Source organism: Centroberyx affinis, unplaced genomic scaffold, assembly GCF_046629955.1.
Source record: "Centroberyx affinis isolate AG114_WGS23_722 - 3 ecotype Tasmania unplaced genomic scaffold, CSIRO-AGI_Caff_v1 ptg000824l_1, whole genome shotgun sequence".
Taxonomy (NCBI): Eukaryota; Metazoa; Chordata; class Actinopteri; order Beryciformes; family Berycidae; genus Centroberyx; species Centroberyx affinis.
In genome coordinates, this window is record NW_027279424.1 from 192,501 (window position 1) to 208,801 (window position 16,301).

Genomic DNA, 16,301 nt, shown 5'->3' on the forward strand with positions numbered 1-16,301 from the left:
ATCCATCTCTCCCCTTGAGGAGGTGTGTTCACAGTTCACACACACACACAAAAACACACGCGCATCCCCTCCACTTTGAGGAGGGGTGTAGCCTTCATTCTCGTCACTAATTTGTGCCGTTAAATAGATGTCATCTGCATTTACAGCTGTACAAGAAGTTTATGGTTCCAGGTCCTGCTAAAACTATGGGACTTGGGAAAGAGTGGAATATCGACCTCATCCCCAAATTTTTTCTTGCCAATGGTGAGAGCATGATGTCATTTTGGTTTTGCAGCAACATATCTCAAGTTTGTGCACAGTATTTTCCAGTAAAACATGCCCTCTGCTGTGTGTTTGCATCAGGTGAGCTGGTCAAAATATTGGTGCATACTGAGGTTACGCGGTACCTGGACTTCAAAGTGATTGAAGGCAGCTATGTGTACAAAACAGGCAAAGTACACAAAGTCCCCGCCACAGAGGCAGATGCCCTTGCTTCAGGTGACGCGTTAAGTGGTTTCCAGCATTCATGAAACAAAGTTTGTGTTTCAGAATTTCCTATCCAGATTTCGATGTCCATTTACTAATGTTTACACGGTGTGTGTGTCAGATCTGATGGGCATGTTCGACAAGAGAAGGTTCAGGAAGCTGCTGCTCTTCGCCCTGAACTTCGACGAGAGAAACCCCCGGACCCACCAGGACATGGATCCTAAACGAACCACCGTGCGGGACCTCTTCCGCCGCTTTGACCTGGGACCAGAGGTTATGGAGTTCACAGCTCATGCCATAGCTTTACATAACAGTGAGGGGTCAGTGAAAATTCATACAAAGAGACACAATCTTACATAAACAAGATATGATGGAAACAAATGAGGGCAGGTGCCCCTTTTGTCGAAAACCTCCCTGATCTCACTGACCCCCTCCCCTCCCCTCCCCTGTAGTTACCTGGACCAGCCATGTGTCGAGACCATCGAACGGATTAAGCTGTACTGTGAATCTCTGGCCCGCTACAACACCAGTCCGTACCTCTACCCCCTCTATGGGCTTGGCGAACTACCGCAGGGATTTGCCAGGTTATACTGACTCAGTACCCCCCCCCCCCCACACACACACACACATTCATGGGTACATTCAGAAATCCACATAGGCTATTGAGACTTCACTCAGTATGGTGCTTTAATATTACCAAACCCCCATTCCCTCTATGTGTTGCAGACTGAGTGCAGAGTATGAAGGAACTTTTATGCTGAACAGAGCAGTGGAGGAGATTGTGATGGAGAACGGCAAAGTGGCAGCTGTGAAGTCTGAGGGATCGGTGAGTGTAATTCAGTAGAGAAGGGGCAAAGAAATAAAAAAAAAAATGGCAAGAATTCATACAGCAATTAATTGAGGTGAGGGAGGTAAGGGGGGAAATGTGTTCCCATATTGATATCTGTTTTCTCTCTTTAAAAGCTGTTCCGCTGCAAACAGCTGATCTGTGATCCCAACTATGTGCCCAATCGGGTGAGGAAAGTGGGCCGTGTCATACGGGTCATCTGTTTATTGAATCATCCAATTAAAAACACCCATGAGGCCAGCTGCTGTCAGATCATCATCCCTCAAACACAACTCAGCAGGAAATCAGGTATAATGTCTGAAAGAACAAAGAGATATTTTGAGGTATTATGGACTGTAACTGAAGACGCTCTACTCAGCAGTTTTGTTTCTCATGGTTCATGCTTCATGCTTCATGTTTCGCTTGCACACATTGTATAAGAAGACGTGTGAGTGTGTGTCTGTGTGCATGTTGTTTACAGACTCTGGGTAAATAAATTATTTTGGTTGAAAGTCAGCCATGAGAAGTAGATTAGTCTGATTGATTTTATTATTATTTTGTTCATGCAGACATTTACATATCAGTAGTGTCCTATACCCACAATGTGGCCGCAGATGGGATGTACATTGCCACGGTGAGCACAACCGTAGAAACCAGCAACCCAGAGAAAGAAGTGCAGCCCGGGCTGGAACTCGTTGAACCCATCATGCAAAAGTACGTTTCACTCGGGTCTTTAAAACCTTAACTTATACAGTTGCTTTTTATGTTTGTGTGAGTAAAATTACTAGCATTTATTGAATGTTCTTTTCTTTCCGTGGTCACAACTTTTGACTGATTGACTTTACTTGGCATGCAGATTTGTTTCCATCAGCAACCAGTTGGTTCCCAATGACGATGGAAGAAACAATCAGGTAATGATGGTTTTCCCATGGCTACACACCAGATTGAACAATATATTTCCAAGGACTTGTCTTTACAAAAACAATGGGGGATGGTGGTCTGTCCAGTGTGAGTGACTTTTGTGATTTTTCCTGTCTCTTCTGTCCTTGTTAGATATTTGTCTCCTGCTCATACGATGCAACAAACCACTTTGATACTGAGTGTGAGGACATCAAAGATATGTACCGCAGAATCACAGGAACACAGTTAAACTTCGGAGGATCACACAGACACCAGTCTCACACAGACTCTGATGATGACTGAGAAAGACTTTTGACATCAAGACCAAATGATTTATCAACCAAGAGGTCATAAGAACAAAAAAAAAAGTAAGATTTTACTCCACAGTTGTAAAGCAGAGGGTGTTACGTAGTATGTAGTATGACTTTGGTTTTGGCACAAACTCTACATTTGGTGAATATACTCTAGAAATAGTGAATATCCCTTTTTGCCTGTAATGGGTTCACTGTAATTTCTTGTGTGTGTGAAATCCTGTAAAGCCCAATTACTCATGAAGTTGAGTAACTGTTTTGAAAACAGCCCTTAAGCCCTTGCACCCCTTGAACTTCCCACTGAATTTGTACTGCCGCCTGCATACTATTGCATTTGTTGTGGTATGAGACAGGAGAATATCCTGAGTAGCTCCTGAGCAGTAAACCAGCAACATTGACTGTTGTGGCAATCAGTAGTTGTGGCAATTTGATTTTGTTTTCCTCCCAGTAGTCTGGAAATTATACTTTTTACACTTATACAAACTGTAAGAAGAAGAATTTTAAGGTCTTTGTTGTGTTTATGTGTGTTATGTTTGTGTGTGTGTGTTCTGGTATCACTTTTAATTTGTATTTCTACCTGTTTGCAATTATCAATAAAGAGTAAGCATACACACTCTAGGAGCACATGATACCACAGGTTAATGGCAAAACAAACAAAAATAAACAATGAACAAAATCACACCCAGTAGGTATTTAAAAAAAATTAATATTTTATAATTAAAACATTTCTTTAGCTAGTAGAGACTACCTTATATTCAACATGTTTGTGTGACTGTGTTTACATACAATTCTATTTGACCAATCAATTTGTCCATGGGTCTCATTCCAAATGTACTGACCACAAATTCTTCAGCTGTGAACTAACCGGCACCAGTTTGCCTGAAAATGTTCTGTGATTTTTCGTCAACAAATCCATCAGTCCATTTACTTCTCAGCAGCGAGGGTGAGGCAGTCTGACAGAAGCTGCTCAGTATCTGGAATTGAGACGGATGATTAGAGATGGATCACTGCAATGTGTGAAGGATTTGTGGATTCTCTTATCTACGGAGCTTATGTCTGAGAAGGACAACGCCATTGCAATTACGTCATACACTTTGCTGCATAGACGGCTTGACGGTGGCAGCAGTGCTGGAGGCAGAGGACAGACAAAGAGATTAAAGAGGCTTATCCAAATGAAGGACAGTCGGCACCACCTTGGGTAGAAGGTTGTAATATATTAATACACAAAGCATCTTTCCTATTTTACACTTGCTCTTTTATTTTGATTCCTGTTTGCTGTTGCACATAAAGCAGCTACTCTGCCTAGTGTCCATCTAAAATAATAAATATACAAAGTAGGTCCACTTTTACATTTATACAATGCAGGAAAAACATAAAACCTTCATTAAATACATTGATCCTCTCACACTTTTGGGTTAGTTTTTATTGCATGTATATACATTACACAGTTTATCTATACAAGAGTACAATTGCATTTTATTACAGTACAACGCTCCACCATTGGCATCCTCATCACACACACATTTCTACACCCAGACTTTAAAGCACTGATTGTCAACCTTTTAAATACCACAGCACACAAATCCCATGTACAACCAATAACTGAACTTATTAGTTATACATGGGAATATCTTAAAGTTGTGACAGGAGACCCAATATGGTCATAGAAAGAGGGGAATTTCATCACAACTGAACATGAAATTAACATTTTATTTTTTTTTTACATTTGAGCAAAACCCCAGGCACATTCAAGCTCACTGCTCAACACACTAGGTGACAACCATTGCTTTAAGCACACTGATGTATAATAATAGCCTTTGTTACAAAATATTATAATGGTTTCTTCAGTCTTGCGTGTCACAGAGCTCACTGCTTTGTGAGTTTTGTCACAGAATGAGAATGGCCGTCACATAGGGCCAAAAATCATTCATGAGCCTCTAAAATCTATCTGAGAATATCAGTCCTTGGTATTTTTGTTTGTATCAGAAAACCTATTCCTGTGTTAGTTCCAGTGCTGTGCTAATGGGGGGAGGGATTAGACCAGCAGCTGCCACTCGTCGTTCACTGGTCAGGAAGTTGAAGGTTGCACATGCATTTGGCTGGAAAACAGTAGAGGAAAAAAAGACAGAGATGCAAGTTAGGGCAGTACAACTAGTTTAAAAACATTGGGCCTCATTCACAAAACTTTTCTTAAATTGTTCTTACTTTTGTTCTTAAGAAACATGCCTACGCAAAACCAATGTGGGATTCATGAAGCATGCGCAGAGTCTCGATTTTTGTGTATTCCAGGTGTATCTGATGATGAATGCCACTTGTGCCTTAATTGGATGCGCGTGCCTGTTGATGCTGATTAGCATAGGTAGACGCCCTGGCAACTCCATAAAAGCCCTGCTGTCTGAAGGGTCGTGCGCAAATGGAAAGGAGTGGTGGAGAATGGCAAACAGACCCAAGAAGAAAAATTCAAACTCTGAAATAGAAGTGTTGTCTATCATCTAGAGACAAACTAGTTAGTCTTGAGACTCTGGTTTAACTTCCATTCAGTCCAATATGTGCCGTGCGTCTCCAGCAGCACCTGCTCAAGACGCACGACACCCTGCTGTTCTGCAGCACCGGCTCCCTCCTGGACCGGGGAAACCACATGTAGGAGGTTTAGGTTGGCGTCACAAATTAATTGAATGTTTATGGTGTGTTATTGTTTGCGATTTAAATAGGGGAAAGCGTTTGGAGACGGTGCTTTGATGTGCACAGTCTATTGCTCCTGTGGTAAGATAAGATAGAACTTTATTGATCAATAAATAATATAATATATGTATGATAATATATATGATAATAATTAATCTCTTTAATCACTCAGGTTTCCAACTGAATAGAATTGCCTGTGAATTTGTTCATATCGGCCTATAGCTTTGTTAATATGGTTATTATCACTAGGCTTACAAATGGACTGAAACACATTTTGTTGTTGATATGAGGTCTGGGACTGCTTTAATAGATTTTGCTTAAAGAATAAGGCATTTTAAGTAGAAACCACTTCATGCGTAATGCTTCCGTAGATTTTGATCGTACCAAAGAACAAATTCAGGCAAGAAAAAAAATGATGAATGCCGAAATGTTTGTGGAAATGTTCGTAAGTACACTTTAAGATCAAATCTGATCGTACACACGTTTCGTGAATGAGGCCCATTGTGAGTCAGACAGAAAGTTTGTCAGTCAATCTGTTACACTCTCTGGAAGATCGTGTGCACTTTATTACACTGAGACACTGGGAATACTTTACCGTGTCTTGCACCTCCACAGAAATGCCTTTACTCTTCAGCAGGGCTAGGACTCCGGGATTAATCCGTTCCACACGTGCGCCTGTGCCCAGCACGAGAATCTCTGGATGTAACATAAGAGGATAAGACAAATGACATGCATTAGGTTTGTCTTTCTACAAAATCTGCCATCAAAATTTGTGCGTTTTTTGTTTTTTTACCTATTCGTGGTTCGAGCATGTGGAAAAGTGAGACACTCTCTTCTGTGATGTCTTTATGAGTGCCAACCTGCACAAGGAGAGAGATGTGAGGCAATAAAAAAGACACACAGCTGTCTAAACTGAGTGCAAAGCAGCACATGACACAACAAACTGGTAGGTTGGACAGTTATCTCACATTCCACTGCAGGATAGCGGGAGGAAGCACAGCACAAGGCCCAAACACTCTGTTGCCATCGATGTTGAATCCCGTGGAGCTGTAGCTGTGGATCATGACCTCGCTGCCCGACTCCTTCTTCATCACCGACACGGTGGTGCGCTGGTACATCTCATCATCACTGGGACCAAGTCTGTGAGCACGAGACAGAAATGGGCTGGAACAAGAGAGAGAAAAGAGAGATAGACTTAGTTACCATCAAAACCATATTAAGTAGACGTGGCACATCATGTTCTAGTAAATTGTTATTACTACTATTACATAACCTGCCAAAGGACGTGTGGGCATGAAATGGCCTCTATAAAAAGGATGTGCTGCAGTATTTACAGTGCAGGCTCTTTCTCTTTACATTCTCCATGACTTCAAATTTAACAAAAACCAGGCTGCATTGCAGAATTGCTGCCATATGGTGTCGTTTTTAAGCCAAGAATCTCCCTAATGCCAAACTAGGACTGACAGCCAAACGCCTTAGGCCTGTTTCTGCAGAGAAGAGGCAGTCAAGAAAGAAATGTTTCTGCTTGCCTAAGCAGCCGTGGCAAATTTTAAGATGTTTCCCAAAAATTCAAAACAATGTACGGAGCAGTGTTAAGGTACCAATACCTTGCAGTGATGTGAATGACAAATGATGTATCACAAGTCTTTTTTTAAGTATATTAAAAAATTAAGCTGAAAAAACGTACCAGGTTCAGTTATTCTTAGCCTGTAGTTGTTTTGATGGGGTACATTGCACTTTCTACTGGGCTGCTAACTCATCAGCTGGTTTGTAAGGCAGCATACCAAAAGAATTATGAGGTGCCACAGCCTGATGTGCCGCAGTGGGAGAGTGTGTACTGTATGTAATGACTCCACCAGATGGAGCCAGAAATGCGTCATATGGTACAGAGTCCAGGACCTTCAGCACCCAGCTGGCACCCAGCCAGGTTCCCACTGCAAGCCCAACATGGCAAACTCAGGCGCCCTAAGGTATTGCCTGGAAAGTGTGAAAGATCAGTCATTCTAGGACTAATGCAAGTAAATACTGACTAAACATTTTAAAGCCAGGTAGATTGTTAGAGTGACTGATGACTGGTTTCTGAAAAACATGTCATGTGTGTTATATCAGCCATTCTACTGTATGAACGTTTGATATTCACCTCAAAAGTCACCTGTCTTTTGATTTCATTCAGGATTTTAAGGGTGTTGCCACTGGATTTCGGTCTACCACTATATTATCCCTCTGGCCTAAGGCAGTTCAATTTGTGTTTGTGAACATGCAGCCTCCCTCAGTCAGTGAGAGAACAGTTTGTCCCATCCCACGATCTGATGACGTGCTGATGCATAGAGAATAAGATGAAGAAGAAATTTTGAGACTGTAGAGTGTCCAGAATTATTTTCTGGGATTAAGGGTGTGCACGTTATGGCTCAGAACTAATAGTGCCTCTACATAATAAAAAAAACTACTACTAAGATTGAGAAAGATTGATGTTCACCTTCAATTAACAAGCAAAACAACAGACACGATTCAGCGGCTCTAATAACATGCTGCGACATTAACCAGTCTTTCACTTCCTCGCCTCTTTCCTGTCTTCATTTCCTACGACTCATCAGAGCAAGGAGAGCCCCGGCAGGTGTTGGGTGTTGCGGCACAACTAGTGCACCCTACAAATGTGTTTCCCCTGGCGCGTATTCGCCTCGATCTCACGCCGGGGACGAAAATAACAAAATCATTTTTGTGTGGATTGCTACTGTTAAACAACTGTCTTGAAATATTTCACGGGATAACACAAAATCAAATTATTGCTGCCTTGTAATGAACGGAGAAAGGCGCCCATTGATTCCACAAGGAACACGGGGTATGAATTATTTTGTCATTTATTAAGGGCATTTCTCTCACGATAATCTCATTGTACCGTGGCAAAACAAGACACACCGAGGACAAAACGAGGATACAAATTTTAGGGGATACAACACAACTTTTGGCACGACAGTCCGTTGACAGAGGGAGGAAAGTCAAAATCAGGGACAGTTACTTAATAAGCGACCATGTTGAGTTAAAGATTCAGCTTAATGTCCCAGTCTGACTCACGAGCCTCGTATCCGAAAAGTACCATCTACCTGGAGAAAGCGGGGATCGCTCTGGAGGAGAAGGGGAAACCCTGTGTTGATCTCTGGAGAAGAAACCTGGCACACACCGCGCTGGCCATGTTGACCAAGGAAGATTCAGACGTTGACGATAGGGGGAAGGATGTCTGTGTGACACCGGCCGGCCGCACGCTTCCGGTGTTGTGTAAAGCAAAATCGAGCAAATTTTACCCCAGTTTTAACGATGTTTCGCAAACTTACTACAGTAATATGTCTTAGTATAAACATGTTATTTTGATTCTAGGTATATGTTGTACAAATATATGCAGAAATGCAGTGGTAGCCTAAATAAAAAGGTGGGTAGGCCTAAAATATTACCTCCAGTCAGCGATATAAGGCAAACAACCACAATATAAACAAAAATCTGAAAGGCGTACGTTTCATGTACAAATGTGTTTAATAAAAATGTGTGTCCCGTAAAATACCCTACCATAATTGAACTTACATCCGTTTGATGCTACTAACTATGACGTGCATTGTGCATTTCATACCCTAATGTTTTATAGCAAACTAAAGCAGTGCGTACATCTATTCCCCCAAATAAAAGCAGGGGGAACTGAGTTAAAGGGAGATTTGACTAACGACTGTGCGGCTTTGTGGCTCAATAATTTTCTCTGCGGTTGATTAAACAGTCTAGGGGGCGTGCTCTGAATGGAAAGCGCCCCCTGCAGTGTTTACTGGGCAGAAATCACAAGTTAGACTGCGTTGTAAATAGACGAGAGCAGGGATCGGGCCATGCCTTGATAGCCTCTTCAAATCTCCGCCACCAGAGCAGATCTTGACATCGGCAGACTGTTTGTCTTCAGATAGCAGCTCTCTGGGTGTTTTGGGGGCATTGCAGCGGGTTCAAGTGAAAGTATGTATCGATCTCTGTACGCCTTCCGATCCGCCGAGCCCAACTCGCTCCACTTCGGGGCCGGAGAAAGCTTCCTAATCCTGGAGAGGAGCAACAAACACTGGTGGCTGGGGTCCCGCTGCAGCTCGGGAGAAACCGGCTACATCCCTGCCTCTTATATCGAGAAGATACAGGTAAACACAGCTGACCGAGGTGGTGTTTTTTTCAAGGGAAGGAACGGTGACCGTGACGCATCCAGACGTGAAGTCCGGTATTTAATTGGTGGGATTGAGACAGTCCCTTATGTTAGTGCGTTTTTGCTGTAATCACCAGGCCATACTGGAGCTAGCAGCTAGTTTATGTTAGACAGAAATCGCAGGTTTGCATAGGAAACCATCATTTATTATAACGACTAGATGTACTGGGGGATAGGCCAGCCGGTTACATGGCCTTCTGCACTGCAGGCGTCGCTCACTTCACTGCGACATAAAGTGTCCGGTCCCATCTGCTCATGTGACGGCGGATCAGCAGCCTCATGCCTGACACGACGGTCCGACCCACGCCGGGCAGACCGGTGCCACCCATGCAGCAAAACACTGCCTCAGTTCAAATGGGACTTCTCGGTGCCTGTGAATGTATCTGTATTTCATCATCAAGACTTTTATTTCAGCAAGACTTAGGTAACACAGCATCCCGCAATTTGCATAGCGCGTGGTTTGCTCTCTGATACACCCTCCTTTACTCCACAGTGGGCAGGCTCATTCTTTACAGGATCCGGACTGACAGTGAACTAGTCAGAACTTGCATTTTCTGACATAACAGACTGACATACCGGCTGGATTGGAATGCACTTACCTGTACTTAATTATATCGGTTGTGTAGTTTTATAGGGCCGGAGTATGAGGCAAGACAGAGTGTGTGTGACATTGTTTAAAGGCTGTTTTTATTATATGACTGCCCTACTTTGTTCCTGCCTGGAGTCACACATGCCCTCAAGCCACAAATTTGTTCCTTTTTGTTTAAAGTTTCAAAATTATGCATGCTGCCACATCAATGAATATTTCATTCTTTCATCTCCTCCTCTTCCATTTTCTTGCTCTCTGCTAGGCTCCAGAGCAGGATGAGGTGTTGCAGTCTATCGACAGGGCGATCGAAGGCATCCACAATGTGGCCATGAAAAATGGAGGCAAATACAATCTGGAGCAGCGAGATGTCCTACAGTGAGTGCAGACACACATTACGATCTTGTTTGGTAAACACCCACAACTCCAGAAAGTCAGATAGTGTTTTGATGTTGACATGAGCTGCGCGTTCTTTCCCATGTGAATCCTTAATCCTTCTGTTTCAGGAAGTTGATCCATCACAGAAAGGAGACTCTCGCCCGACGGAGCTCCACTCCCTCTAGTCACAAGCAAGGCCTCCCATCTTCGACCAGTGAAATATCTCTCAGTCACACCCCTCCGCCGCCCAACGGGATTAGCCGAGACTACGGACGGCAGGGCAGCGTGCCGTTGTCAGGGAGTCTGGACAATATGCAAGGAGACCAGGGGCTTTACCAGGTGACAGACTCGTCCGAAACACTCAGAGACACTCAGAGACGCACTATGCACTCAGTGTGTTTCACCTTAACCGCTCCTGTGTCCCGTCCTGCAGGTGCCTCCTCAGCCTCGACGAGCGGCGCCGATCACCCCGCCGCCCCCCGAGAAGCAGCGCGGCTGCCGGCGTCCAGGTCAGAGCAACATTATCGTCTCATGGGCATATCACTTTTTTTTTTTTTTACCTCCACTCAGCATCACACCATTTCTTACAAGTGCATATTCTGTGTATTACCATGTCATACATTATAGTACAGTACTGTTTTTCTGCTATTGCTTTGCTCATGTCACCTGCTGCAGCTCTGTGCGTAACAAACCTGCTCTATTCTTAGTCAGGTCATTCACTCTGTTCACTGTAACTGGAGCCCTGCTCTCTCTCTCTCTCTCTCTCTCTCTCTCTCCTCCTGACCCCTCTCAGCAGAACCGGATGTCCCCTCCCGGGTGTCTTCTCTCCCTCCGTCCCCCGGCCCCTCCCTCTCGGTCAGCACCGCCTCCTTAGACTCCGGCTCCTCCCACTCCCTGGTCTCCTCTGATGTCAGCCTGCCGAGTGTTTCCAGCACCCCCCCTCCCCCCGTGCCGTGCCGTGTGAAGCCCCCTGCCCCGGCCCCAGACGCGCTGCCTTCCGACTCCCCTCCCCACCCGGCTCCGTCCAAGAAGAGCCCGGCACCGCAGCCTCCCCAGCCCGCTCCCCTTTCACTGCCCTCTGTGGGCGACCAGCCTGAGAATGAATGGCCTGTTGCCCCTCCCTCTGTTGCTGAAAGCCCTCCTGGCAGCCCCACTAGCTCCGAACCGGTTCCCATGACGACCGGGGCCGAACTGATCGAGTTGGTTCGGAAGAATACGGGCTTGAGTTACGAGTTGTCGCGGGTCGCTGTTGGCGTGGTCTTGGGCCATCTGCAGACCGCCTTACCTCAAGCCTCCTCTGCCTTGGAGCAAGTTCTCCTCTCACTGGTGCAGAGCAAGGTCAGATTTGTTCAGGTCATGTGGATTCAGTATAGTGGAACCATGCTAACTTAAAGGAGAATACCAGTGTCATTTTCAGTTATAGCTCATTTACTACCTTCTACTTCTAGTTTACGTTTCGATAGTTTACTTGTTTGTTGTTTTTAAAATTCAAATTTTACGGCGTCAAACCCAGCTTGAAATTAACTGCTTTCCCGGCTACAATGATGGCCCAAATAAGAAGACATGGATGTGACAATAAAGATTGTAAAGCGACAAGTTTTTGCTGGATTATTTCCTGGCAGAGACTTCCATGTCTCCCTGTGGGTGTCAGGTGATTGACAGTAAGAAGAGTGCAGCATAATTACAAAGGATGTTAACGATTGCCGTCATTCATCCAATCAAACAGCCTGAAATATTCTCTGGTCCAGTGACAGAAATGTGCACACTGATATGAAAACACTCAACTTTTACACAATTAAGTGACGATAAAGCAGTGAAATTTTGATAAAACCAAATTAAGGATCCATGATGGATTATCTAGTTCGGGCAATTTTCAAGTCTGTGGAAGTTGTTTTTCATACTGTACAAAAATGAATGGCAGCCCTGATATCTCCGACTCTGCAGAGACCACCAGGAATAATGTAATGCAGCGGGGCAACCTAGACAATTCTAGACAAACACTGAAAAAATACACTGGGATTATCCTTTGACTGATTTTAAAAATGGAGGATATTTGGACTAGTGAGATTTCTGATACAAATACTGAGCTAAAGCCATACACACATCTTCCTAAATGCCTAAATGCCTTTTGATGAATCAACAAGGGATGTTCAACAATTTTACACAATTATAGAATATATTTTCCCATGTTAAATTACTTCAGGTGTCTGACGTTTGGATAAACAAAGTTGTCGTGTACTGGTATTTCAAGTTGTAGCTGAGGTGTGTCTGATGTCACATGGTCTGTGCAGGATCTGAGTTCGGCGCTGCCACAGGGGCAGGTGTGTCATGACGAACAGCGGCTGGAGGTGATCTTCAGCGACCTCGCCCGACACCGGGACGATTCGCAGCAGCGTAGCTGGGCCCTTCATGAAGACCACGCTCTCATCACCTGCTACCTAGAGGAGCTGCTGAAGATACTGGTATGATGCAGTGCAATATTATCTGATCTTTCTCTTACCTTTAAAGCTTCATGTTTATATCAGTTGGCAGGGTGTCTGTCTTCTGATTGAAGAAGACTAAGACTGGGAAGGCACTAGAAGACTTTCCCAGCATTGTTATCATTAATTATTATCATAATTAATGATAACAATGTCATCATATTATCATTGTTGTAGATATCAGACATGTTTCATATGATTGGGCTGACTTAGATCAGTCTGAGAGTCGAAGGGTGTGGTTAAGATTGACTCTTCAAACCCTTCACACTACCAGATATTCTTAGCTGACAATCCATCCTGACCGAACCTCAGACGGCGGGTTCCCCTCCTGATTGTCGGGATGTCCAAATGTGGCGTTAATCGTCCCGATAATCCTCTAATCTGCCCAGGGCCTAAGAGTCTCCAATAGATTTACTGTTACAAAGTTTGTACATGTTCATGTTTCCCCAGACTGATGCAGATCCTGAGGTGTGCAAGAGGATGTGCAAGGCCAACCACTCAGAGCCAGTGCTGTCTCTAGTGTCATATTATCAGATGGTAAGATGCAATAATAACTTATAATAACCTATAACTTAATAATAACCTTTTATTTATAACACTTTGCATTCAACACAAATCTCAAAGTGTTAAAGAAAAACGATTAAACACAACAGCAAAGATGCAAAGCAGTGGCAATATAATAAATCACAGATGAGATGGGTTTTTAGGCATCATGTTCTGTTTCTGTTGCAAAATTTATCAAAGTTTCACCATGACCATCATCATCATCATCATCATCATCATCATCATCATGTCGGAATATATCAGTATGATACTTATGAAAAACAGTGTTGGTTTTATAGTATGCCCTTTTAAAATGGTATTGTTGTTTCTTTCTATTGTCATATCATATTGTATTTATGTTGTTGGTTACATATTCGATTTTGTGAATACTTCTATCTAAACTTCCTCACATGAGTACACACATTATTCATCATGGGTGGCCCAGTGGGGATTGTTAGTGCTACACCCCACCTGTTGGTGATGTGCAGTGTGCAGTCGGTTGGCAGTGGCTCATTGTTGCCATGTAAACCACACAGGAGCATCGTGTTTCTTTGCGCCTGCTGCTGCTCAAGGTGTTTGGGGCGATGTGTAGCCTGGATGCCGCCCTCATCTCCACCCTCCTCAACTCCATCCTGCCTATGGAGCTGGCTAGGGATCTGCAAACTGACACACAAGGTGAGAACATCTGCTTTTTACCCTCTCCCCTTGTCTTCTCTCTGTTACAACTCCCTGTATTCCTAGTTTCCTCACTTTTCACACATAATGCCAAAGCCAAATGTAACCCCTGTTCTGTACAATTATTCTCATGTTTTCCATGTTTTTCCTCTCCTCAGAGCACCAGAAGATGTGTTACACCGCCCTGGTACTTACCATGATATTCTCAATGGGTGAACAGGTGCCATATCATCACTATGGTACGATCTTTCTGAGAGTATATGATGCTGCTATGATACTATAGCCTGTAACTTTGCACAATAACATTGCGGGTGAAAACCTTGTATCAAACAAAAATTCAAAATGTCAACGTTTCAGCGACTAAGAAAAACAGCCTTGTTTGTAGCTTGATGACAATGATATTTTGGACATTATCCAGTGGGTTTTGAAAGGGTTCCATAAGCCCAAGAGGTCAGAGAATTTTCTGCATGTAATCCTTAAATTGAAATGAAAAATTAAAATCACCAAAAAATTTAGTTATGAGGCTTTCACACAACAGCAGTGATAGTCACATAACGCACAAACACACACACACACACTCACACACACACAAGCTCTAGACGTTGAAGTGCTTGCGTTAAAAGGCGACACAACGTACCGTACTAAACACATAATCCTGACCCTCTCTGCTCTCAGTACACTTGAATGCTGAGTTTGTTGAGTTTCTCCTGGGTGTGGTGGAGGACGGGCTTCCCTCCGACCCCACAGAGCAGCTTCCTGACCTCTTCCTGAATCTTCTCCTGGCCTTCAATCTGCACCACACAGGTGAGAACCAGGAGCGGAGAACAGCTTTCTCCACTGCTAAATTTTTAGTCCCCAGCTTCAGTTTACCTACAAAAAAGGTTGGAAGAGGGTTTATTGTTATACTGTAATTAAAATATGTGTGTTGCATGTGTGTGGTGTTTCCCGTCTGTCTCACCCAGTGCCCAGCAACAATGTGATTATGCAGGAACTGATAAAGAAAAATGTGAAGATCCTTTCGGAGAAAGTGCTGCTGCTTCTAAACAGAGGCGGTAAAACACCATTCTTTTGTCTTTTTTCGCCTTTTTTCATCTGTATATTTCATCAACTTTCATCAACTGTTTTTTGTTATGAATTCACTCTCTGTCCTCCCCTCTCCAGACGACCCTGTGTGTGTCTTCAAACACACCCCACCTGCCCCACACTCGGTACTTAAGTTTCTGCAGGATGTGTTTGCCAGCCGAGAGTCTGCGGACATCTTCTACCGCACGGACATGATGGTGATGATTGACATCGCTGTTCGACAAATATCTGACCTCTCACCTGGAGACAAGGTGAGACCTGGACACACTGCAGTGAGACCTGTTACATCAACAGCTTTAAAGTCACAATGAAACGGCATTTTGAGAGCAGCTTGCTGCCTTAATTTGATGCATCTCTTGTTGAAACAGGATATTGGATATACAGATTTGTACACTCCTGCCCCTCTGCCCCTCTGACCCTCTGCCCCTGCCATCAAATAAAACTGCCTTTCTCTCCCTGATATCCCATTGAATGATCCCGCTTTATGTCTCGCCCCAACATCCTGTTTCAACAGGAATTATGTCAAATTATTCCAAAAATGACGCTTCATTGTGACTTTAAAGATGCACTGTTTTCCAGGAATATAATGGGATTTTGATAGTAAAACACAGGAAAATAAAGAATGTTGTACATTTTTTTGGCATTTAATGTTAAATTGGTATATATTATGCCATGGAAAATTAGCTAACAAAGTGAAAAAGTCCTTTTTTATTACATTGTGACTTTAACCATAGTTGAATCTGATGCCTTGTGTGATTCTGATCTCCTCTCCCACCTTTCATATGTGAAGCTGAGGATGGAGTATCTCTCCCTCATGCACTCCATCATGCGCTCGACAGACTACCTGGAGCACCAGCACCGCCTCTCCGACCTGCAGGCCGCCCTGCAGAGGATTCTCAGGGAGGAGGACGATGCAGGAGAGGAGGAAGGCAGCGCCACAGCCAAACAGATGGATAAGCTAGTTGTAAAGGAGATCTACAGGGAGTTCCCACAGATCAGTGAGAATTAGGACTAACCATATCAGTATCATGCTCCCACACTGTAGTCTGCTCCCGTCTATTGCAGGGTGGTACAGTCAAGCTTGAAAAAAGAAGAACTGACATTTACTAGGATGCTCTGTGTTCTGTGCCAATCCATACTGAGAAGAGCAAAT

At 43.7% G+C, this 16,301-nt stretch overlaps 3 protein-coding genes across 5 annotated transcripts in view; 2 read left to right on the forward strand and 1 right to left on the reverse strand.

The window, feature by feature from the left end:
• Positions 1-2,516, forward strand: part of LOC139645094 (rab GDP dissociation inhibitor alpha) — a 3,712-nt gene extending 1,196 nt beyond the window's left edge. The window contains exons 2-11 of the mRNA XM_071520700.1: positions 1-22; positions 147-243; positions 343-477; positions 587-785; positions 918-1,049; positions 1,192-1,291; positions 1,429-1,600; positions 1,861-2,005; positions 2,148-2,202; positions 2,345-2,516. The exon at positions 1-22 is cut by the window's left edge and continues 86 nt beyond it. Coding sequence (XP_071376801.1) covers positions 1-22; positions 147-243; positions 343-477; positions 587-785; positions 918-1,049; positions 1,192-1,291; positions 1,429-1,600; positions 1,861-2,005; positions 2,148-2,202; positions 2,345-2,494 — 1,207 coding nt within the window. The 3' untranslated portion in view covers positions 2,495-2,516. The remainder of the gene's footprint in view (positions 23-146; positions 244-342; positions 478-586; positions 786-917; positions 1,050-1,191; positions 1,292-1,428; positions 1,601-1,860; positions 2,006-2,147; positions 2,203-2,344) is intronic.
• A 1,253-nt stretch (positions 2,517-3,769) lies between these two features.
• ndufaf3 (NADH:ubiquinone oxidoreductase complex assembly factor) lies at positions 3,770-8,411 on the reverse strand. The gene is made up of 5 exons (XM_071520701.1): positions 8,286-8,411; positions 6,153-6,348; positions 5,978-6,044; positions 5,780-5,880; positions 3,770-4,601 (listed from the first exon to the last, which is right to left on the reverse strand). The coding sequence occupies exons 1-5, from the start codon at positions 8,372-8,374 to the stop codon at positions 4,494-4,496; spliced, it is 561 nt and encodes a 186-aa protein (XP_071376802.1). The 5' UTR covers positions 8,375-8,411; the 3' UTR covers positions 3,770-4,493.
• A 616-nt stretch (positions 8,412-9,027) lies between these two features.
• Positions 9,028-16,301, forward strand: nckipsd (NCK interacting protein with SH3 domain). Of its 3 annotated transcripts, none has more exons than XM_071520748.1 (13): positions 9,028-9,341; positions 10,255-10,367; positions 10,496-10,706; positions 10,801-10,876; positions 11,161-11,705; positions 12,659-12,829; positions 13,298-13,384; positions 13,927-14,065; positions 14,224-14,304; positions 14,741-14,869; positions 15,028-15,117; positions 15,227-15,399; positions 15,939-16,301. In XM_071520748.1, the coding sequence occupies exons 1-13, from the start codon at positions 9,171-9,173 to the stop codon at positions 16,155-16,157; spliced, it is 2,205 nt and encodes a 734-aa protein (XP_071376849.1). In that variant the 5' UTR covers positions 9,028-9,170; the 3' UTR covers positions 16,158-16,301. The 3 variants fall into 3 exon arrangements, with proteins under 3 accessions (XP_071376849.1, XP_071376850.1, XP_071376851.1); XM_071520749.1 differs by having other exon boundaries at positions 11,164-11,705; XM_071520750.1 differs by having other exon boundaries at positions 10,801-10,861; positions 11,161-11,693.

Coding starts and splice junctions, on each gene's coding strand:
- nckipsd (XM_071520748.1), top strand. CDS start 9,171: ATGTATCGATCTCTGTACGCCTTCCGATCCGCCGAGCCCAACTCGCTC. Junction 11,706..12,658: donor TCTCACTGGTGCAGAGCAAG/GTCAGATTTGTT, acceptor TGGTCTGTGCAG/GATCTGAGTTCGGCGCTGCC. Junction 15,118..15,226: donor GCTGCTTCTAAACAGAGGCG/GTAAAACACCAT, acceptor TCCCCTCTCCAG/ACGACCCTGTGTGTGTCTTC.
- ndufaf3 (XM_071520701.1), bottom strand. CDS start 8,374: ATGGCCAGCGCGGTGTGTGCCAGGTTTCTTCTCCAGAGATCAACACAG. Junction 6,349..8,285: donor GCGATCCCCGCTTTCTCCAG/GTAGATGGTACT, acceptor CTCTTGTTCCAG/CCCATTTCTGTCTCGTGCTC. Junction 4,602..5,779: donor CTGTGGAGGTGCAAGACACG/GTAAAGTATTCC, acceptor ACTGTTTTCCAG/CCAAATGCATGTGCAACCTT.